The sequence below is a fragment of the Anopheles gambiae genome, chromosome 3 (assembly GCF_943734735.2).
Source record: "Anopheles gambiae chromosome 3, idAnoGambNW_F1_1, whole genome shotgun sequence".
NCBI classification, from domain to species: domain Eukaryota; kingdom Metazoa; phylum Arthropoda; class Insecta; order Diptera; family Culicidae; genus Anopheles; species Anopheles gambiae.
In genome coordinates this window covers 1370113-1391009 of record NC_064602.1, presented here as the reverse complement: position 1 = coordinate 1391009, position 20897 = coordinate 1370113, and the positions used below count along the sequence as shown (strand labels likewise).

The 20897-nt window shown below is 47.2% G+C and overlaps 5 protein-coding genes across 18 annotated transcripts in view; 2 read left to right on the top strand and 3 right to left on the bottom strand.

Moving 5' to 3' along the window:
• Positions 1–968: 968 nt before the first annotated feature.
• LOC1278139 (collagen alpha-1(III) chain) lies at positions 969–9534 on the bottom strand. Of its 6 annotated transcripts, none has more exons than XM_061660594.1 (9): positions 9406–9534; positions 8357–8793; positions 7527–8269; positions 7192–7450; positions 6140–6597; positions 5179–6051; positions 5003–5102; positions 4726–4866; positions 969–4567 (listed from the first exon to the last, which is right to left on the bottom strand). In XM_061660594.1, the coding sequence occupies exons 2-9, from the start codon at positions 8580–8582 to the stop codon at positions 3786–3788; spliced, it is 3582 nt and encodes a 1193-aa protein (XP_061516578.1). In that variant the 5' UTR covers positions 8583–8793; positions 9406–9534; the 3' UTR covers positions 969–3785. The 6 variants fall into 6 exon arrangements, with proteins under 6 accessions (XP_061516578.1, XP_061516575.1, XP_061516577.1 ...); XM_061660591.1 differs by having other exon boundaries at positions 6140–6684; positions 9306–9504; XM_061660593.1 differs by having other exon boundaries at positions 9306–9504.
• A 536-nt stretch (positions 9535–10070) lies between these two features.
• LOC133393836 (ATP-sensitive inward rectifier potassium channel 11-like) lies at positions 10071–12585 on the top strand. 3 transcript variants are annotated; one of them, XM_061660600.1, is made up of 6 exons: positions 10071–10236; positions 10341–10535; positions 10687–10814; positions 10891–11090; positions 11167–12123; positions 12206–12585. In XM_061660600.1, exons 1-6 carry the CDS (start codon positions 10226–10228, stop codon positions 12458–12460), a joined length of 1746 nt encoding a protein of 581 aa, XP_061516584.1. In that variant the 5' UTR covers positions 10071–10225; the 3' UTR covers positions 12461–12585. The 3 variants fall into 3 exon arrangements, with proteins under 3 accessions (XP_061516584.1, XP_061516583.1, XP_061516585.1); XM_061660599.1 differs by having other exon boundaries at positions 10088–10236; positions 10338–10535; XM_061660601.1 differs by lacking the exon at positions 10071–10236 and having other exon boundaries at positions 10404–10535; positions 10692–10814.
• A 135-nt stretch (positions 12586–12720) lies between these two features.
• LOC3291594 (G protein-activated inward rectifier potassium channel 4) lies at positions 12721–14244 on the top strand. The gene is made up of 2 exons (XM_061660608.1): positions 12721–13106; positions 13190–14244. The coding sequence occupies exons 1-2, from the start codon at positions 12927–12929 to the stop codon at positions 14195–14197; spliced, it is 1188 nt and encodes a 395-aa protein (XP_061516592.1). The 5' UTR covers positions 12721–12926; the 3' UTR covers positions 14198–14244.
• On the bottom strand, positions 14186–16742 carry LOC1278141 (uncharacterized). Of its 2 annotated transcripts, XM_061660597.1 has the most exons (3): positions 16060–16742; positions 14386–15990; positions 14186–14268 (listed from the first exon to the last, which is right to left on the bottom strand). In XM_061660597.1, the coding sequence occupies exons 1-2, from the start codon at positions 16587–16589 to the stop codon at positions 14430–14432; spliced, it is 2091 nt and encodes a 696-aa protein (XP_061516581.1). In that variant the 5' UTR covers positions 16590–16742; the 3' UTR covers positions 14186–14268; positions 14386–14429. The 2 variants fall into 2 exon arrangements, with proteins under 2 accessions (XP_061516581.1, XP_061516580.1); XM_061660596.1 differs by having other exon boundaries at positions 14252–15990.
• Positions 16743–17064: 322 nt separating this feature from the next.
• LOC1278143 (kinesin-like protein KIF21B) overlaps positions 17065–20897 on the bottom strand; it is a 42153-nt gene continuing 38320 nt past the window's right edge. For 5 of the 6 annotated variants that reach the window (XM_061660582.1, XM_061660585.1, XM_061660584.1 and 2 more), the window contains 2 exons: positions 19456–20764; positions 17065–18879 (listed from right to left, as the gene is read on the bottom strand). In XM_061660582.1, the coding sequence (XP_061516566.1) occupies positions 20587–20764 (178 nt within the window). In that variant the 3' untranslated portion in view covers positions 17065–18879; positions 19456–20586. The remainder of the gene's footprint in view (positions 18880–19455; positions 20765–20897) is intronic. The other variant, XM_061660586.1, reaches the window with a different exon arrangement.

Sequence of the window (20897 nt, the reverse complement as noted above, 5' to 3'; positions counted from 1 at the left end):
GAGCGATTCATAAATAATTCCAAGCTCATTAAAACACGCATGGTCACACGGTTGGTTCTTGCTTAGTAGCCGTCCACTTTCACACGACACATTGCAACAACGCCGGCAGGTTTTGCAGGCTGGAATCTAAAAAAGAAAACAACCATGAATCATTAGTAATGTGTGCAAGGGTACGGGCAGAAGGCTAGTAGTAGCGGCAACAACCAGCGAGATATTTCAGAGTTTGTCTTACTACACGGGAAAATTAATCGGATGTCGTGACACTAACCTATCATTATTAGCCGCATTCAGGCCGCTTTGTGCTGGGCTCCTTTCAAGCTAAAGCTGCATGCTGGGCCAGTTTCGCCACCACACACCCCAATATCACGGCCAAACTCGAGATTGTTGGGAGGGAATTATTAAATAATTACTTTACGATCCATCCATCCTGTTCCTTTAACATCAAAGCACGGCGACGGAAAGGACACTTCAAGACAGCACACAAACACACACAACCACCGACCAGGGAGGGGAGGGGTCTTCAAATCTCGGGTTACACGCGTTATCTCGGTGTGCGCGCGCGAGAGATGGAACAAAACACCGGCCACAACGCGGCAGCCGTTTGCCGAATTCCCTTCACTACGTCATCAGAAGGGAGGCCTCCCTTTCCTTAGACCTTGAACCAATCATTACCGTGTCAATCACTGTATTATGTTTCCAATTATATTCCCCCACTCAGAGTAGGCGGCGCTTTCGATATGCCCTGCCGCGCTCTCCCCATCGGCCGATTTTCACTATGAAATTCGTGCTCGATTCGATAATAAAAGCCTCCTTTGACCGGAGACCAACCATTTCGCCTATCCCAAAGGGATGCTGTCAATGTCCTGAAAGCCTGTCTGTGTCTGTGGCTGTATGTCTCACGCTGCTTAAACGTTGTGCGAATAGTGCGAGTGCTGTTCGGATGTAGCAAACAACTTCATTGCTTTACATTATTTTACAAACTGAGCTTGTATTGTATTCGATTGTACGCTGATTTTCAGCCTCGTTTGTCGGATGGATCCACCACTGTTCTTCGCACCGATCTTGCTTGCCTTCCGGCAGCTCTTTTTTCATCCCAGCCGCGTGTGCGTGGGCTATTTACAGCTTTTGTACGTATCTGTCCACCTTACCAAACAACAAATCCTCCAACGCTGCCTAAAGCTATTCCTGACGACTATCACTAGTACCGTTTTTGTTATGATTTAATACCTAAATGGGACCTTCCCCTGTCACTACATGTCACTACGCGTGTTTTCTTCTTTGCTTTGTACAATAAAGTTTCTGTTTGTCGCCCAAATGAATCTCGTTCCTCGCCTACTCATTTGATGATTAACGTTCAAAAAGGTACTAATAAAAAAGGATATATCTACAATGCAATGAGTTATACCTCTCCCACCAGCAGCTCTGTCGTGAGGGGGGGAGACCATAGGGAATAAGGGGCAGACTATCTCGGGCAGCACAGAAAACTATTAATCCTAGGAGATCGATCACCACCAAACGGCGGCTTGCTGTGGGAAGGTGTGCTGTGCATGCGATTGTGAAGGTGTTTTTCCTTCTTTTCTTTTCGTCAATTCAATCTTGGTCACTAAAGGGTCGGGACGGGCGGCGATTTAGCGGACGGTGTGGTAGCAATAGGTAACAGCGAACGATACAGAACTAAACTCAATGCGCAAGTGACTAACACGCAATTATGCACAGATAATTAAATGAAGTTGTTTTCTTTAAGAAAATTTTATAATCACTCTAACAAACGAACAAATAGACCCACAATATTAAAGTAGTTTATTTCAAAAAGAAATTAATGTCTCACTTTAAATAAAATATGATATTATTGCAAACCCACACACATGACTTATCCATACGGAAATGAAAGATATAACATATCATGTTGTAAAATGATAAAAACGAAACATATTTATGAGTATTCAAAGTCAATCGTCACAAAACAGGTACTAGTCATTGTATACTAAACAAATGGTACATTGTTTCTCTTCATTACAAAGACTGGATAATAAAAATTGACACATTTTTGTGCTATATGCACGTACAATGACCATTAGTTTAATGTTGATTAAACCCAAAACTCTGTACAAAAAAGTGTAAAAAAAACAAATTCAAGACAGCAAAAAGCATCGTACGGCTTCATGCCATACACTAATTAAAAGAAAATAATCGTTCAATTCAAACAATATTGCGATGGTACATATCGTTCTCATAAAACGCAACAACACATACAAAAAGCAAATCAAAAGTACTAAATAGATGAAGAAAAAACACAACCAAACAAAAACAACAACTGCAATCGTCCATACATAGGCGACGGAGTGTCGCACAGTCACGGGCAAACAGTCAGTCACCGCCATCGGTTCACGAATTAAACACATTTTAATTTATTTCTATCTTTCAAACACTTGTAAAACATCTATAGTGTCTAGTAGTAGTAGTAGTAGGTGTAGTACTAGTAGTAGTAAGGTTCCACAGGAAGGGCAGAAAGATAAAACGGGTCCAGTGAAAAGAAACAAGCAATACAGTTCTTTGTTTTGTTTTGTATTGTTTCCTACATTCCTACAAACCCTACAAAGATGTATTTTAAACTCACACATACACATACACACACACATACACCCACATGGTATGGTATTTTATAACCCTTTTACAACATGTTGTGGTTTTATTTCGTTTCTCACATTTTAACTCATTCCCCTGTTTTATGTGTGTGTATGTTTTTTTAACGATACTGGGTATATTGTTTCGGTCTACTGGCCGCTTTAATAACTCTTTGTATGTTCGTTTGTTAGTGATATATTTATGAAAAAGTAGTAAAACTCCTCCAAGGTAAGCTTTACCGTACTTGTTATTCACAGGAAATGTGCGAAAATAGTACATACAAACACACACGCGCAGAGGGAGATTGTGATTGATTATGAAGAGTAGTAATAGTGTATCGTGGTTGCATACCCAAATGCAAATGTATGCTACTGGCTTGCCGTGGAACGCGCTTCAGAATGCAAATACTCAAGTAGCGCCAGAAGTATGCTAGCTACAAAGGGACTGACTGACCACAAACAGCCGCTCTCTAGAAGACAAAACGTAAATCGCTTCTTCATTTAGTATCTCTTGAATGCCCGTTTCATCAAATGTTGCATCGGTGTTCTGTGATCGCGCATTGCCGCCATTGCCTAATCCCACATCCGACCGTCAGCAGCACAGCGTAGTACCGCGCTTGTGACGAACTATAGATCTCCAGCAGCAAACCTTAACTTTCCATGCCCATTTTCTATGCCAATCCAGTGTGTCGTCTGCATTTGTCCCCGTTTTGACCGGCGCGAGGAAACAAGATCATCTGACGTCAATTGTTTGTTGCTTTACAGATGCTTCTTCCCTGTGCTATTTCCTGTTGTTGGGGGGGGGGGGGGGGGTTTCGATAAGTGCGATAAGTGTTTCTGTTTTGCTATATAGTACATTTTCTATACGCTACTGTATGTACATACAATCCTGCACTTCGATCGAATTAGCACGCAGTGCCATCGTCCTGTAACATGTTCTATTCGGTAGAATTATGCCTCCCCTTCCGCTTTACCTACTAACCCTACTACGTATTATTCACGCTTCGGTCAACACTTAAACATTAGACGGCTCTCTTCCTGGTATCCGCATGCGAACGCATACCTTCTGCCTATGTTACCGGTGCTGCCATCCCCATCGATCAACCCTAACTATCGTGTTGCGTCTTAACACTATCGACAATCGCGCATCCCCTAGCCTCGTTACCAGCCGGTTCGATTGTTGCCTCCACCACCACCACCACCGCCGCGGAATTTGTTACCACCACCACCCCGATGATAGCCACCGCGCATTCCCGGCGATCCACCGGTGCCACCAACGATCGGTCCAGCGAATGGACTTCCGCCCGGGCCACCCATCATCATTCCCCCACCCGGGATCATGTTGGCCCGCATACCACCCGCTCCACCACCGCGAAAGTACGGTGGTCGATTATGGCCGCGGCCACCACCACGTGGCGTACCACCGCCACCGCGATGGTAGCTGTTGTTACCGATGCCTTTCGGGCCACCCGAACCGAACGGAAGCGGCGGCGGAGGACGGTTCGGTGTGCCAAATAGGCTCGGAGGACCATCGGCTCCTCCTCCTCCGACTGGCGGTGGCTGATCGGCCCAAATAGCACCGCCGGCCGTCGGCGGTGGCTGCGTTAGCTTTCCCACCAGCGCACCAGGCGTCGGTGGTGGCGGTAGGACCGCATTAAAGTTGCCCAGCATCGGCAAACTCATCAGGTTCGGTGGCGGCAGATCCCATTTGGGACCAGCGCCGTGCGGGAACGTCGGATCCGGTAGCAATGGGGGCCGCTGATGCAACGGTGGCGTCGGATTGTTAGCTCCTCCCGTGCTGCTGCTGTTGCTGTTGCTGTTGTTACTGCCACCAATGCCGTTGTTCAGCGACAGTCGCACCAGCGAGCTGTCGCTACTCTGTCCTTCGTCCTTTGCCGGAGCCTCGCTGCTATTCTCCGCGTCCGCGCCATGATGGAACGCAGCTGCAAAATACAAATTGTGCAACGGATATCGGGTGGAAAAGGGAGGCAAATGTAAACATGCCAACATAGCATTCCATGTAATCATTGGGAAAATCGGTCCAATCGACCTTTTCGAACGACGAACCAAAACCAAATACACCTTCCTGCTGCTTGCTTACCTGACGATCGTGATGGTGAACGTTTGCTCTCATCTTGTTCCACTGGTTCGTCCTCCTCCTCCTCAGACACATCCATGTCGACGCTCTCCGTATTATCGGAAGGATTTCGCTTCACTTCTCCCGTCGCCGGAACGGAACGGTCTGTTAAATGTATAATGTTGAAACCCAACGCACAATAGCACCAAGTGTTTTAGCATAATTTAATGGGCAGCAAAAACCACTTTCGCAACGCATACAATCATTCCTATTGCAATCCTACAGTACACCTATGAATTACCTGAGGTAGCTGGCGGTGATTGGGACGATTCCGTCTGGTTGCTCATCAGCAAGGCCGGTGGTTTGGTAAAATCGTCAAAGTTTTCCCGTTCAAAGTTTTGCTACATTGTTGGAAGAACAAAATAAGTGTGACCGATTATCATTCAATTTCCACCTGCAAAACATTGCGCTACTTACCAAAAAGCTGTCAATCTCCAGCAGCGAGACCGGAGTTTGCAGCGTCGGTAGGTTCAGTTCACCATCACCTTCCGCTGCGCCTTCGACCGAGTGTACGCTATCCTCATTCTCTTCGCCATCGTGTGCCGAACCACCTTCCAACAGATCCGACCCCCCCTCCGCATCATCGAGCTTGTCCAGGGACAGTGGTGGAACCGTGCTGTGATTGCCACTGCTCGCTATTTGTGCTGCGATCGCCTTCTCCAGCGATTGTATCCTCATATCCAGATCATTTGATTCGTCCCCTGCATCGTTCGACGCCGCCTCCGAACTGCCGTCCGTTGTCGGAACCACGGTCAGGGCCGAATTTGACGCCTGTACGCCATACGATGACGATGCACCGGACGGAGGCATTAGCCTTAGGTCGACGTCGTTGGTCGGTACGGGGAAAACGTTACCGTGCGCCGCCCAAACAGACCCTCTACCACCACCCCTGTCCGAATCGTTCGATGGCACCGTCGGAGGAGCAGGTACTGGTTGGGGAGCCGGCTTGCGTTTATGCATACCACCACGCATACCGGACGCCATCGGCATGCTGCTCGAGGACGAACTGTCGTCCAGTGCGTCCAGCTCGTGCAAGTCCTTCAGCTGCGGCGGACCTCCGGGCGATCCGGTAAGTGAGATTAGATTCCGATGGTCAACGTCAGCCAAGCGGCCCTTTTCCTTCAGGAACGAAGGCATCGACAGATTACCCGACATTTGTCGATGGTCCACGTCCTGCATAAGCCCACCGTCACCGCTGCTGCCGTCGCCGTAATCCAGCAGCATGCCACCCTTGCGATCGTAATGGGACGGAGAGACCGGCGCTTCCAAACTTTGGAAGCCGGATGAGTCCTGGAAGTGGAGAAAAGACAAAACGTTGCATCAATACAGCGCCACGAAACATCACACACACGCACACACAGCTCATCAATTTACTTACATGAGTCCCGTCCCACGTCATCGACATGTTCCAGGTCGAATTATACTCGTCCGATGCGTCCAGATTGATTGGCGGCATTGGTGGCGGCTGCAGGGGCTGTGCGACCGGTCCCGCATTGCGCCCCGGTGGCTGCTGCGGTGCACCATAGTCCTGCAGCATCGGTGGACCACCGTACGGTAGCGGGGGCCTATTATTGCCAGCGTATCCACCATTATTCCCTCTGCCCGGTGGTGGGCCACGGGGGGTTGAGGTGGTCCAAGGATTTATAAAACCACCGCCACCGCCTCCACCACCACCACCACCACCTCCACTACCTCCACCGTACGGGTGTGGGACGATGCCGGGTGGTGGCTGGGATCCTGGTACGATACCACCGCTGCCGCCACCACCACCACCACCACCGCCACCCCCACCCGTCGGCATGTTTGACGCGTTCACCGGCGGCCCTGGATGGTAACCTGATGGATCGGGGAAAAAAGTCTTCAGGAAATCGTTCACCCCTTCCGATTGTTCCTTACGCGAATTTATCACTTGTATCGGTTGTACTGCCGGATCACCGTGCAAATCCGGGCCAAGCCGCATTGTGTGTTTTGGTTTTTAGTAGTAGTCAGACAGAAGTAGAAGAAGAAGAAGAACAGGGAAAAGTAGGGGAATACAGAAACATGAAAGTTACACGACATCATGAGCGCGCACGGGGCCGTTTTGCGTGTGCCAAATTAAAACAAACAAACAAACAAATATTCCTGCCCTACAGTGTGCAAGTTTCACTACAGTGTGCTTTTATCGTTTGTGTTATGAACAAACATGGCCAAATTCACCAAAAGAAGAAGAAAAATACAAGCTTTTCAAACTAAACTACTGTATAATGTCCGAACAACGCATAAGATCTTTTACTCGAAAACCAAATTTCCAAATAATAGCACCGACAATATAAGAATGATAATGTTCTGGTAGAAATGAAAATGTATCCCGCCATATCTCACCAGCTGCATGCATCTACGATCAAAGCCCCAACCACACACACACAGCGCGACACGCCGACCACCACTTACCTCGGTTCATAACCATCGGTGAGTTACTGCGACCGAAGTCATTGATGTCGAACGAAAGTGGTCCACCGCCCATGTAGCTGCCCTGGTGCTGTATCATGGGGAAGTAGCTGTCCTCGTTCGGCAGAATGTTGTCACCATCCGACGGTACCGGCGACGGTGCATTGATGTCCGGCGATGGGATCGGACTCGGCAAGCTTACCGTCAGTTCGTCCAGCTTCTTCTTCATGCTTTTGAGCCGATTACCAAAGTTGCGGTATGCCTGAAACAAAGAAATTTTCCCAAAATGATTATATGGTGGTGATGAATTCATAAAAAAACCCGTAAGATCTACTTACATTCACCACGACCTTCACCTCCGTGCGCTGGTTCTCGTAGAACAGTCGCGCCTGCTCCAGCACGGTCAGCAGCTCCTGGCGTGATTTTTGCTCCGTCTTCAGCACATCCACCACGTTCTCGTACTGTGAGAGATGATCCTCGATCTCAAGCTCGACCGCTTCCACCCGCTTGCGATCCTTGCCCTTGATCGAGTTCATTACCACCTCCACATCGACGTGCGGCTTCTTGTTCAGTCCCTTGAACGTCTGATCGGTGTCGCTCTGGTGTTTGACACATTCGCGCACGATCGCCACCAGATGGGTGGCCTGATAGTCGTCCACGTCCAGCTGGGTGCTGTTCGCATTAACGACCGATTTCGTCTCCGTAAGCTTCGTCGGCCCGGTGGCGAGTGTTGCGCCGCTTTGGTTAGAACCGAGGGCATTTTGTTGCTGCTGCGACTGCTGCTGCTGTGGCTGTTGTTGCTGTTGCTGTTGTTGCTGCTGTTGGAGTTTCTTGGCAGAGGACGTCGTCACGCTTAGCAGCCCGTTCAGATCGGCCAAAAACTCCTCGTTGTAGATTTCCCGCTCTTCCCAGATTTTGAAGATGCGCAAAATCTTGTGCTTCACCTTTTCGTCTCGCACCAGCGTGGTCGCTTTCTGCAGGTACGTTCCCCAGCTGTCGACGTACTCGTAGTTTTTGCGCTTACTGTTCTGTATCACATCGTTGGCCAGATGGAACAACGTTAATCTGCTTTCGATTTTCACTGCAATAGAGAAAACAATGCGTTCGCGTTAAATTTGCACAGAAACAGCGCGTTCGTCACCCCACATCCATTTCACAATTCACCTACCTTGCTTCAGCACATTCAGCCAGCTACTGACGATCTTTTTGTGGTGAGCTCGCCTCGATAAACACCAGCTCGACAGATGCTGAATGCTGTCCTGCGTATCCTTCAGGTCACGCAGCCGTTTCTCGAACGAGGCAACATCGAACTCGCCGGAACTGCCGCCGCCGCTGCTGCTGCTGCTACGGCCAGTCGATGTGGTGGTGGTGGTTGTGGTTGTTTTCGTTGACATTTTGCCGCTGCTGCTGCTGCTGCTGTTGCTGTTGACCAGCCTCCCCTCTACAACACAACACACAAACGCGTTTGATCACACGCTGCGTTCTGCTTGGGAAACGTGCTCTTCCCTGGCAGGAGTCGCCATCGGTATGATGAGTTTGAAAATTTTACCAATTTTACCACTTTTTCGTCACACTTGCTGTGTTCTATGACGACTACACTGTTTGCTGGTTACCAGAGAGAGAGATAGATAAATACCTTAGCCAAGGATGCTGCACCCGCGGCTACCTATGCTACATCACTGAACGCGGTTATGCTTTAAATATTTCACCGAAAATACACTTCCTCTAGCAATCTAGACCAATTTGCTGCCAGACTATTCCACTGGCTATACGACTTGAAGGAACGAGGGAAACACAACATAAACACGACTCGTTGCGATGCCAGCATCCCACACGCTGGGCACAACACAACACTACTAGCAGCGCGGTTTCTACCACTGCCCGAAGGAGCTTCACCACTGTGATACGACTTGCCTCCCGAAGGAGCACCTCTTCCTACGTTGAACTGATGTTGATAATACGCGCTCTGCAGCACAATATCGAAGGTAAGCAAACACACTTTTCACTGCAACAACGCCCGCGAGGTGCGCTACAACAGAACGGTGTGTACCGCCACAAATTCTGCCCACAACCGGAGACCCGCCTAAAGCGCCCGTCGAACTGTACTGTTCGCGTACCGTAGGCTCACGTTTATCTTTCGATCCGCTCGTTTGCACTCGAAGGAAAAGCGCTTTTCTTTTGGGAGGCGAAAAGTATACACAACACACGATTCCGTACTTGCGTTTCTGTGCGTAGAGCAAAAACCAACTTTTCTCGCCTGAATACAGGCGATCTGTCAAAATGGTGTTAGCTTCTTTTTCTCCGTGTGTTTACGGGAAACGCACACATTCACGCGCACACACTCTCGCAACACCTTCGCGGTGCTTGACAGCACTGCGGGTGTTGTTTGGGCTCAAGTTCAAGGACTTTTTAATGCGGCCTAAATAGTTTGCTTATTTTCAAACTGTGTGTTGTTTTATTTAATATAAAATCGCATTATTAGTACTACATTTCTTTTATCGATTCTGCGATAAATAACAAATTAATGTTGCTGCTCCGCAGGCAGCATCCCACTGTGCGGATAGATCCAAATTGACAGGTTATGACACAAATAACACCAGCCCCACTGACAGTTCGTATCAAACGATTTTTTTTTTGGCGCACGTGAACGTCAAGCACGTGAACAATTTGAATTTTGAATTTTGGATGAAACTATTATTTTTATCTTCCCTTCCCTTTTATTGTTAGTCTGCTACTTCTTATGATTAGATCGTTATTGCATCTCATTTAAAACCACACCCACACCCTCAAATTCACACGTTCGCTATGAATCACAGCAAAACAAAAGGCAATCGCCTATCTTATCTACTATCGAAATTGGCAGAAGGGGTACTGCTAGCGCATCGATTTCACTCCCCATCCATTTCTACTGATAATTGCCATCACATTGTAAAGTGAACTGCACGCGCGCGGTACTGCTCTCTTTGCTGTCTGTCTCGAATTTTAGTGACCTACTACTTACTAGCCATATTTTGTGACCATCCACAATCAGTTAACAATGAGCCTCGAGTAAGTACTTCCTCATTTTTACAGCTTTTTGAATGACACAGTTTCAGTTCGGAAGAAAAAGTGTGCCATAAACTTGCTGTTTCTTTATCATCTCACCGCAGCAGTCTGGATTCGCTCACCGGAAGTCCGTATTCTGCGCGAAAAAACTGGCTCAAAGGACAGGAACATCAGCAACACATCGAATATCGATTCTCCAGACCGATCAAGATTGTGGACTACGATAAGGAGCGATATTCCTGGTCAGCGCCCGGTAGTCCTTATCACATACGTCGACCGGCCTTCGATCGAAATAGACTATGGTAAGAGGAGAGGGAGGGAGGCGGGGGGCATACGAATCTTATCCCACCACATGGACCACATGCGTTTGGGCGAACTGTTTTCAAACATTTCTCTTATCGCACCTATTAGTGGACGGGTCTTATCAGTTGCGTGTTTGGTTTGTCTCGATAGGATAGAAGACGATACGAGTTCGGAGTCAGAAATCGATCGAAAACAACATCACATCATTAACGATCTCGGAACGGAAGATGCCTTCAGCAATTCGGATCAGCCTGCATCGATGCTCAATGCGGAAACAGGTGTGTGCGGTGTTGTAGCTTCATGTGCCACTTAAACGAACGATCTTTTCGACTCCTAAACCAATCTAATCTACAGACACAGAACCAAAGTTTCCAATCACGATACGAAGTGCCCGCAGTCTGCAGAGTCTTCGGATGCGACGAGATCCTCAGCATCAAGGAACCAGAGCAATAAAGGCGCGACGTGTCATCAACAAAAAGGGCGAAGGGAACGTTCATCTGGCCCATCTGCCGCAACGGTCGCTTCGATACGTGCGCGACATTGCCACCACGTTGGTACGAACATGCAAGGGGGATTCACTGCTGCTGCAGTGGTGTAATAATGATTTCTCAATCTACTTTCTCCCCGAAGGTGGACGAACAATGGCGCTACACGCTGATGCTGTTTGTGCTGAGCTTCGTTGCGAGTTGGATCTTCTTCGCGGTCCTGTGGTATCTAATCGCGTACGCGCACGGTGACCTGCTCAAGGATCCCACCACGGGCGAACGGCTCGGCGATGGCAACAAACCGTGCGTCGAAGGAACGACCAGCTTCACAGGCTTTCTCCTGTTCAGTGTGGAAACGCAGGTCTCCACCGGGTACGGTGTGATCGTCCCAACCGAGGAGTGTCCAGAAGCGTTCTTTCTACTGCTAATACAGATCGTCTTCGGACTTGTGATCGGAGGCGCGATGGTGGGTGTTGTGTACGCGAAAATGATTCGCCTTCCGAAGCGATCGTGTGAGATGAAGTTTAGCAAGCGGGCCGTGATTTGTATGCGCGATGGTCGGTTGTGCCTCGTGTTTCGTGTGTGTGACCACAAGCAGCAGCACGTGATAGGGACGCAAATAACGGCCACCATGCTCGAACCAAAGCGCCACGCTGGTTCGAACGTGATCGAACGCTACGAAACACGCCTCCGACTGCAAAACAACGGGCGTGTCTTACCCCTGTGGCCCATTACCGTCTGTCACGTGATCGATCGGTACAGCCCGCTGTACGACACTTCGGCGGCGGATCTGCTTGACCGGCGGTTCGAAATCGTGATCACAATGACGGGCAGTACGATGACTACGGGGCAGAGCACGCAGGCCCGCACCTCCTATATACCGGTGGAAATTCTGTGGGGACATCGGTTTCAGAACATCATCGAGTACGATCCGAAGCGAGAGTGTTATGTGGCGATGAACGAGCAGCTCGATCTGCTGGAGGAGGTCGACACACCGCTCTGCAGTGCACGCCAGCTGGAGGAGGTGTTCGATGAGCTGCAAAACGAGCACCATCGGGGTGCCGATGATTATCCTTCTGCGGACGATGACAGCAGGCTAGGTGTAGGTTGATCAACTATCATTAGAAGCATCCAGGCATCCACCATTGCTATATTGCCAAACCCGTTTTCTATTTCATTTGCAGGCATCTTTCCGCTCAAAAATACATTCTAGACTGCGCAGCAATCCCAGCTCGTTTGTGAGATTCAACGAAATATACTCCGAAGCCGAAGAAGAAGAAGAGGAGCAAACGATTGAAAATGGCAAACAAATGTACGATGCTTCGCCCAAGGATAGCCAACCTGTCACAGTTCCCATTGAGGACGGAACATTTATTGAACCACCGTTGTCCGTTGACGCTACTAACCGTAACGACTCAAAGGAAACAACCGCAACTTAACTTACACATGTAGATTGCGGGAAAGAAGCATTCTGCTCACAAAATTGTCAGTATTCTTTCATAGACTTAGTGAAATTTAGCTCTAAACAAATAAATTATGCATCAAACGCAGCAAGAATCCAAAATCCGTTTAGTACGATGAACAAGATTAGAGACTCGATCGCGCTGGACGATTCATCATGATCTCTAACCTTGCTCTTACCAACCAACCATCCAACCAACCAACCACCCACCCTTTCGCGCGCCATCGTGCGTCTGTTTGCAATTGGCTTAATTCTTATCCGTCCAGTCCGTCCCGCTTGCTGCGTCTTTAATTTAACCCATCAAGCGAACACCTCCGTTAGTGGCCACACATTAGCGATATCTTATCACATCAACACGGACAACATCGGCGCTCCATCCTCCAGGAGGAAGCTGGGAATATCTGGCATATCAGTGCGTACGATCACAGAAAAGCAGTAGTACAATGGATTCCTCCAGTGCACAAGAAGGTCTCAGAAAGAGACCGAAAAGTAGTGATTCGGATTCGCAAGATCAGCTAACGCTCGACACACGTGTGGTGAACAAGATTGGCGAACGAAATGTGCGTATTTACAATCTTCCCCAACGGTCGATTCGCTTCGTGAAAGATCTGGTGACAACACTGGTAAGTGGGAGAGTGGGAAAGGCGCCGATTTGTAACCATGGGAAGTTGCCATGTAATGAGCATTTCGCCCTTACTCCCGACAGGTGGAAGAGCAATGGCGTTACGTTTTGTTCGTATTTGTCGCCAGCTACGTCGGCAGCTGGGTGTTCTTTGCCGGCCTGTGGTACATTCTTTCCTACGCTCACGGTGATCTGATTCAGGATTCACCCACCGGGGAACGGTTGGGCGATGGCGTTATGCCGTGCGTGCAGGGAGCCACCAACTTCATCGGGTTCGTGCTGTTCAGCATGGAAACGCAAATATCTACCGGATACGGCGAGAAGGTACCGACCGAGGAATGTCCGGAATCGTTCGGACTGCTCACCATCCAGCTGATCGTGGGGCTGCTAATCGACGGTGCCATACTCGGGGTGGTGTACGCGAAGCTGGTCCGTCCGCCGCAGAAAATCTCCGAAATGAAGTTCAGCCGACGGGCCGTGATCTGTCAGCGGGATGGGCAGCTGTGCTTCGTGTTTCGTATCTGCGACCGGAAGTGGCAGCATGCCATCGAGACCAAGGTGACGGCCGTCCTGCTCGCATCGAGACGCACCGCCGAGGGAGAGGAGATCGAGAAGAACGAATCCTACCTGAAACTGGAGAACGATGGACGGTTGGTGTTGCTTTGGCCCGTTACCGCTTGTCATGTGATCGATCGCGATAGCCCGCTGTACGATGTGTCCGCGGCGGACCTGCTCGAGCGCAAGCTGGAAATTGTGATAACGATTACGGGCGGCACGATGACGACGGGGCAGATTAATCAGGCGCGCACGTCCTACGTACCGTCGGAAATATGCTGGGGCCATCGGTTCCGTGACATTGTGGAGTATGACGCACGAAAGCAGTCGTATGTGGCCGTAAACGAACGCATGCATGAGATAGAGCAAGTCGACACGCCACTGTGCAGTGCGCGCCAGTTAGATATGTTGAAGAAACGGCTACAGCGAGATGTTAAGCAGGACCGACCGGCAAGTGCTCGCCAAGAATCGAGTATTATTTTCAAAGACAATGCGAATTCCGATTCGGAGGCGAAGACGGCCGATAGTAATGTATAAAAAATGGGCTTCTTTCCAACAAATATAATCGTTTCATGCATCAGAAATCTTCAATTGCAATTCATAGAAACCTATAGTAAAGCATGTATATTACACTAAGACACTAACATATGTTACAACTCAGAATTCTCAATACCTAAAACCATTCAACACAATGAAGTATAAGGCAAAAAGATTCATTAACTCACCAGAGGTATGGATACTCTGTGCGGTGAACTTCCCTTCCTTACTCCTACCCATGTTTTCCACCTTCCTCCAGCTGTTTCAAGCGTGCCCTCAGCGACTCATTCTCTGCCCGCATGCTGAGAAACTGCTGCGCAAACTCATCCCTCGGCAACAGCAGCCCCAGTCCGGTGCTAACGTACTGTTCCAACGATTCCAGCTTGCTTTGCGTTTCCCGCCACAGATTGTACATACACATCCACAGGTGGCTTTGCATCGCCTGCTCCGCATCCAGCTGGCGCAACGTGCACTGCTCAAACTTTTCCATCATTGCTTTCCGCAGTTCGGCAATCTCTTCCCGAACCATTGCCGACTCTTCGCTGTCCCTGTAGACGGGCGTTGTGGAGTCTTTCCGTTTTTCCGCCGTGCTTACTGTGGAAAGGAGCACAGTCGATGCTTCCGGTGTTGATGTGTATACTTCCGGTTTTAGCGTCGAAAGCCGAGTGCGATTTTCCTTGTCCGATTTTACCTCAGCGATCTGTTCCGATTCATCGGCGGGAACGTTGCTCTTTTTCCCCTCACCCAACGGTGTGAACGTGTTTCCCTGTTGACTCTCGGCGAGAATTCTTGGAGTGGCAGCAGGCTGATTATTGCTACTGGCTAACACTTCATTCGCTCCGTCGCCTAGCTCAGATCCTTCCTCGCGAATGTACTCCAAATTATCGCCTACACCGTGGGCTTTCCTTTTCGAAACGTCTCCTTTCACACGCCTTAACAAACGGTTCACGTTCACAAAGCTATCGTCCACACCCGAATTCGATTCAGCGGCCGGTTGTGTCTGAGATTCGGTAGCTTCCGGATCGATATTGCAATCGGACAGTTCCTCCAGAAAGCCCATCAGATTATTGCCCGCCATCTGCATGCTGTTGCGCGAGTCCGTGCTCAAACGGGATGACGTACTCAGCCGGGAGAGACAATCCATCGGTGCATCGCGGCGCTGTAGAAACAGATCGATCTCTCCGATGAAGCTGTCATGCTGTTCCACTGCTCCGAGCGGTGTTTGAGGATCGTTTACCGTAAGCCGGTCGGGACGACGACTTGTCTGCTCTTTGTGATTCGCGTCCAGCTGTCCTCCTTCACTGATACGCACACTTTTCGTTACCTTCTTCGACTCGTCCAGCTCAATCATGCTGCGCCTGTTCGATCCTTCACGTGGTTGCGGCACAAATGAAATGCTGTTCACGCAGCTCTGGTGAATCTTTTGCATGTTCAGCGGGTCCTTCAGGTTGCGCAGGTCGTACCCGTACACGTAGCCCTTCAGATTGCCCACCGCCAGGTGAATACCATCTTCCGCGATCGCCAGCGATTCGAAAGGATAGTTGGATTGGATCTGCGACGCCGTCGCCTTCCTCCTGGTGTCGAAAATGTTAATCACATTGTCATAGCCTACTGAGAACAGATAGTCGGGATACGATTCAACCATTCCCACATCGCGACACGGGGCAGCGTGGGCAGTAGTCTGCGAGAATATCGTTTTCTTCGACTGCGTATCGTACAGCAGAACGGCACCGTTGTACGACGCTATGGCCATCGAGAACCGTTTCGTCGGATGAAATCGTGCTTTGACGGTGCTGTGAACGATGGGAGAAAACCAGATGTATAACGATGATTCAACTCCTTTGCGATCATAATAAACTTACTTCTTGTCGAATGCGAGTGTGTGCAGCTTAGAGTTTGATTTCATGCCGTACACATTCACCAGCCCATTTTCGAACACGGCTGCCAAAAAATCGTCTGTCGCGTTAAAGTCCATAAACGTTACTCCGATGGCGATCCGGTCGGCGTCGAACCGTTTCGTAAAGTTTGCCTTCTTGTAGTTCATGAACCGCACCGTGCCAGTAGTCAACCCGATCGCAATCTCCTCCTTCCCAGCCGTCTTCGGGCAGGCAACACAGTACAGATTGTCGATCATGATCTTCTTCACGTTCGCGATCGTGCGGCTACCGCAGCTACCCGTTTTTCCAGCTCCATCCGGCTGCTGGTCCGTTCCTGGCTTGATCCGCAGCAGCTCGATACCCCAATCTTTGTTGGCCCGGACAAACAGCTTGGAGGAGCCGAGGAAATGGCAGTACGAACCATCGCTAACGACATGGGCGCTGCTGGCCAGCTGCTCCAGCCCCGGGAAGCTGTGCAGCTGTGTATCCTTTGCGCACGATACTATCTCCGACATGTTTGCGCTACTTTTCCACTCATATAATCGATCACGAATACGCTCTAAATTAGAAGGCACTGTTTATGGAGACCCTTCGCAACGGGTCAGCAAGCGATGGGGACGCACTGCTACGTACAAAAAGCCGCGGTCATTCAAATGTTTGGTTTATTGACAGCACAGTTGCCAAGGAGCCAGATGACAGCAGTGCGCCGAATGTCATCCTGGCAGCGCGATTTGAATTGACCGTTTGTTACAGGCGTTGAAATAATATTCATTACATTGCCAAATTATGTTTGTTTAATTGTTTCAAAAAATAGCTAAAACCATTTTTACTCGTATCTTAGGTCGAAGAAACATCTAAATTGCATTGTAAAAGCCAAACTTGCATCATTTCGCTTCCAGGCCGTATCCCATGTGGCAGAAAAATACTGTTTATGGCCAAAGGTAACATTTCTTTCAACATTTTCATTTTTCAAATCCACTTTCGATAGGATTTGTTTTGCAAATTAGTAGTTTTTTTTTATTTATTCAATTTGAACGTTCCTAAGTAGCATCTTTACTGTGCTTGTCGAGCTCTAGATTTCACGTTACAGACTTTGCCATCGGTATACACTCAATAACGATCAGTTAGATTCATTATTACAATCCATTACATAACATTGCGTTGACGATCCTAAACATTCTTTTCGTGCCAGTACTACACACTCTACACACGGACACAATCTAAACTTACTTTCGCTCCCCTAATGTACCTGTATTCTTTCATAAATCCTTTCTATCCTTCCATTTGTTCCACATACCCATCGTATCAAGTTGCAGTTGAGCTTGGAGCATTATAACTATCCATAAGCAAATAAAACAAGGATTGTGTTTGGAATGTTTGTAATCCATTACAACGAAAGAAGCCGGTCACAGTGTTAGTTGGGCTTGATCTTTATGCAAAAAATATTCTAACATTAACGCAACGTTTGTTCTGCCATTTAACAACGCAATACTGATCGTGGCAGAAAGACATTTGCAATACAAAGACATAATCTGCTTGCTGCCATACGAGAATACTGGTAAAAATTAATCATAAATTGTCATTAGAGTCATATATCACTTTCAATTCAAATTAAGATTTACATACAAATACAAATTATACTGTGAAGAAAGTGATCTGGTTATAGTTGGTTAAGTAATAATAGGTGGAGTCTAACAAAGCAAAACGAAGTAAGTAAATACTTATCGATTTCTTCTATAAACTAAAATCACAACCAATATTAAACATACTCCGTGTACATGTATGGTAAATGACAAATAATTGATTAGGTAAAAATAACCGCAACGCGGAAAAGACAAAACTAAACGTAAGAAATTTGGCCATTTCTGCTGTGTTCGCAGGATGTGTGTATCCCGCGTGGTCGTATCAATTAATCATGGTGAAATGATAATTAAATCGCAAACAAAAATAGAAAATAATTCGCCCAACAGAAAAATAAGTATCTTTCCTAAATCATGTTTATGTCATGTTCATAATAGCTAGAGCATGCTGTAAGCTTACACACACAAAAGATTACTGATATACACAACGTAAAAAATACGATGTTGGTGATAGTGTTTAGTAAGCTCGATGTTTTCGCATATACACCATCAAGCAAAGCCTGATACAGAGTTTAGGCTGGTTTTGTGTCTATCAAAACAACGAACACAAATTCTTCGTACTGGGAATACACCAATGCTGTTGTAACCCAGTGTACGGACACAGAAAGAGAGCATATGAATGGTAAGAGAGGCAAGCAAAAGTGTTGATCGTTTTTCAACACGAATAATCTAACCTATCTCTAAACCAACTAGCCCCAGTAGGAACAACTACCTTCGATTTGTGCGATTCAAAATACTGAGATAGTTGTGGTTTAGGCTGCGATAGAGTTTGCTGTTTCGCAAAGAGCTTGACATCGTTGCCAAACCGGTCGCGGCACTGTTGGGCACTAATGGTCTACCTGTAGCTAGCGGAGGCACGGAAGCAAATGTCGACGGGGCGCATGACGAGGACGATGAGGACGATGTTGACGATGAGGATACCGTCGCTGTGGATGGGTTATAGCTGCTGCGAGTCATTATTGGTAAGGCTGCCCTGCCATCAGCAACGAGTTTGGAGTGTTCAGCCGACTGGGTCATTACATTGTGTCGCAAACTGCTCTGTCTGGTGTACATCAACCGACCAGATGTGGACATCGCTTCCGTGCTCTGGCGTCATATGCTAGTCTCATTCGGTCCTAGTCGTCGAATTGCCGATGAAACACGCCACAGACGAACCTTTCCATCGCTGGCAGGGGGAGAGGGTGTGATAGAGAGAAAAAAACACAACATTACAATCGGGTTTGCACAATCGCTATTCAAACAAGAAGCAAAACATTGAGAAGAAAAACATGATACATCAAGCGAAAGCGGTGTAGGATGAATGACGATCAATTACGGCGAATGAACAAGGTTTTCACTAAGGTTTTAAAATTAAAGGAAGCAGAATGGCACAACATAATATTTGGTGCTTTCGAAAACGGGTAGCGCTTTGCATAGATATAATAAAAGGACTGATTAAAACTTTTAATATGTTCAGCAACTCTGAAAGATATTCACACCTCACAATAGAAAAGTGGCTTATTGTATTTACAAAGTGTCAAAGTGTCGATGTACTCTTTGTATCATTCAAATAATTATAACTTAGGGTAGCTAGCATTAAAAAACAATAGATCAGTGTCAATACATATGAGAGCTTAACATAAAAACAGTAACAAAATCAATGAAATAAGTACAACATAACGATAAATATGAAAATGGCACATGTGAAAACAACGAGCAAAACATCCGAAAACAACAAGAAAATACTTTAAAGAAAACTTACAAATCGATTGCTTTATCTCATGAGTTGCACAAGACAGAAGTTAAGTCACATAGCTGCTAGCAAATATTAGATAGTTCCATTTAAAACAAACAGTTAACACGGAATGTTTGAAACGTTGGTCCATTGCGGACAAAACACTCAATTTGGGAAGGGGGTGGGTGTGTTCTGTTTACTTTGCTACCTATTCTAATGTCTCGGATAGCAAACCCTCCATCATTTAGGCTCTTTGCTTGCAGCTAATTGGACAGAAGAAGAACAATATCATCTGTAACGTCCACACCAGTACCATCAGCCAGAGGATTAATTTTGCCCACATCCTTTCGATTGAAATACATAAAAATGTGAATTTTGCATCAGTTGTAAGAAAACAGAGGCTCAGTATAAAATAAGCGTAGCATGTTATAATGTACAAGCTTCGTGTATCGTAAGCCTAACCATTATCTCCAAAGCCCAACCGTAACGAACAACTCGAAGGTACGAATCCGCTATCCTGTTTTTACACACCTAATCAGTCCACTAGGAAGATCCTGTTCCTTTCATCTGTCCCTTCATACGCTGTACTGTTCTATGTTCAAAGCATATTGTTCCAACTCTTATCACCACTCAGTTTCTATCTTTTGCTTCTTTTCCTTTTCTTCTTTGAATAGAATAGTTCTGAGCGTGAATAAAGAAGCAGCCTTGCTCGTAATTACATGATCGTTAAAAATTAAATCAACACAAATGCTAAATAAGCAATCAAACTCACTGGATGGCTGTAGCCCATTTGCTCATGAAGTAATCTGACTTAATTATTATTTGCCTTTCACAGATGAAACATCGTACAGTCTAATCGCTACATCAATAAGTCTTCTGCTTTTCCCTGGCATCGTTTTACTTTAAGCCTTCGGTGCATGCTTGCTAGTTTCCTTTCAATTGAATGCCTATTAATTTCCGTTAACTGCGCTATGATGATTTGCATCCTTTGTTATGAACTATCACATAAGGAACCGGAATCAGCCCTACAACTACTACGATACATGCTAGACATAAGGTAGGTTATTGTGTTAAAATCTTTAAAATTGAGGCATTAGAGATTATTGAAGTGTGTTGCATTATTAAATCGGCATGTATAATGTGCTGGGATGAGTTTAGTTAACGTTTTGCTTTAGTACCACCTCCACCACCACCTGCACCTCCACCACCACCTGCACCACCACCACCACCACCACCACCATTGCCACTGGCGCCGATTGATCCAGCACCGGACGAAGATGCGTTCAGCGAATCCCAATCGGTGGTTACAAATCGCCAGATCCGTACCTCACCGGAACTATGTGAATGCATTCAACGAAGAGCAATAAAGAGAATGTATGGAACAAGCAAATGAGAGCAAGAGAACAGGAAGAGAAAAGAGAAAAGGGAAAAGAGAACCGTAAAACCGATCCATCGTCAAACGCACCACA

Coding starts and splice junctions, on each gene's coding strand:
- LOC1278141 (XM_061660597.1), bottom strand. CDS start 16,589: ATGTCGGAGATAGTATCGTGCGCAAAGGATACACAGCTGCACAGCTTC. Junction 15,991..16,059: donor ACACTCGCATTCGACAAGAA/GTAAGTTTATTA, acceptor CATCGTTCACAG/CACCGTCAAAGCACGATTTC.
- LOC3291594 (XM_061660608.1), top strand. CDS start 12,927: ATGGATTCCTCCAGTGCACAAGAAGGTCTCAGAAAGAGACCGAAAAGT. Junction 13,107..13,189: donor AAGATCTGGTGACAACACTG/GTAAGTGGGAGA, acceptor TACTCCCGACAG/GTGGAAGAGCAATGGCGTTA.
- LOC1278139 (XM_061660590.1), bottom strand. CDS start 8,582: ATGTCAACGAAAACAACCACAACCACCACCACCACATCGACTGGCCGT. Junction 8,270..8,356: donor GCTGAATGTGCTGAAGCAAG/GTAGGTGAATTG, acceptor TCTCTATTGCAG/TGAAAATCGAAAGCAGATTA. Junction 4,867..5,002: donor ATCACCGCCAGCTACCTCAG/GTAATTCATAGG, acceptor TACATTTAACAG/ACCGTTCCGTTCCGGCGACG.
- LOC133393836 (XM_061660599.1), top strand. Junction 10,815..10,890: donor GATGCTCAATGCGGAAACAG/GTGTGTGCGGTG, acceptor TCTAATCTACAG/ACACAGAACCAAAGTTTCCA. Junction 11,091..11,166: donor GCGACATTGCCACCACGTTG/GTACGAACATGC, acceptor TTCTCCCCGAAG/GTGGACGAACAATGGCGCTA.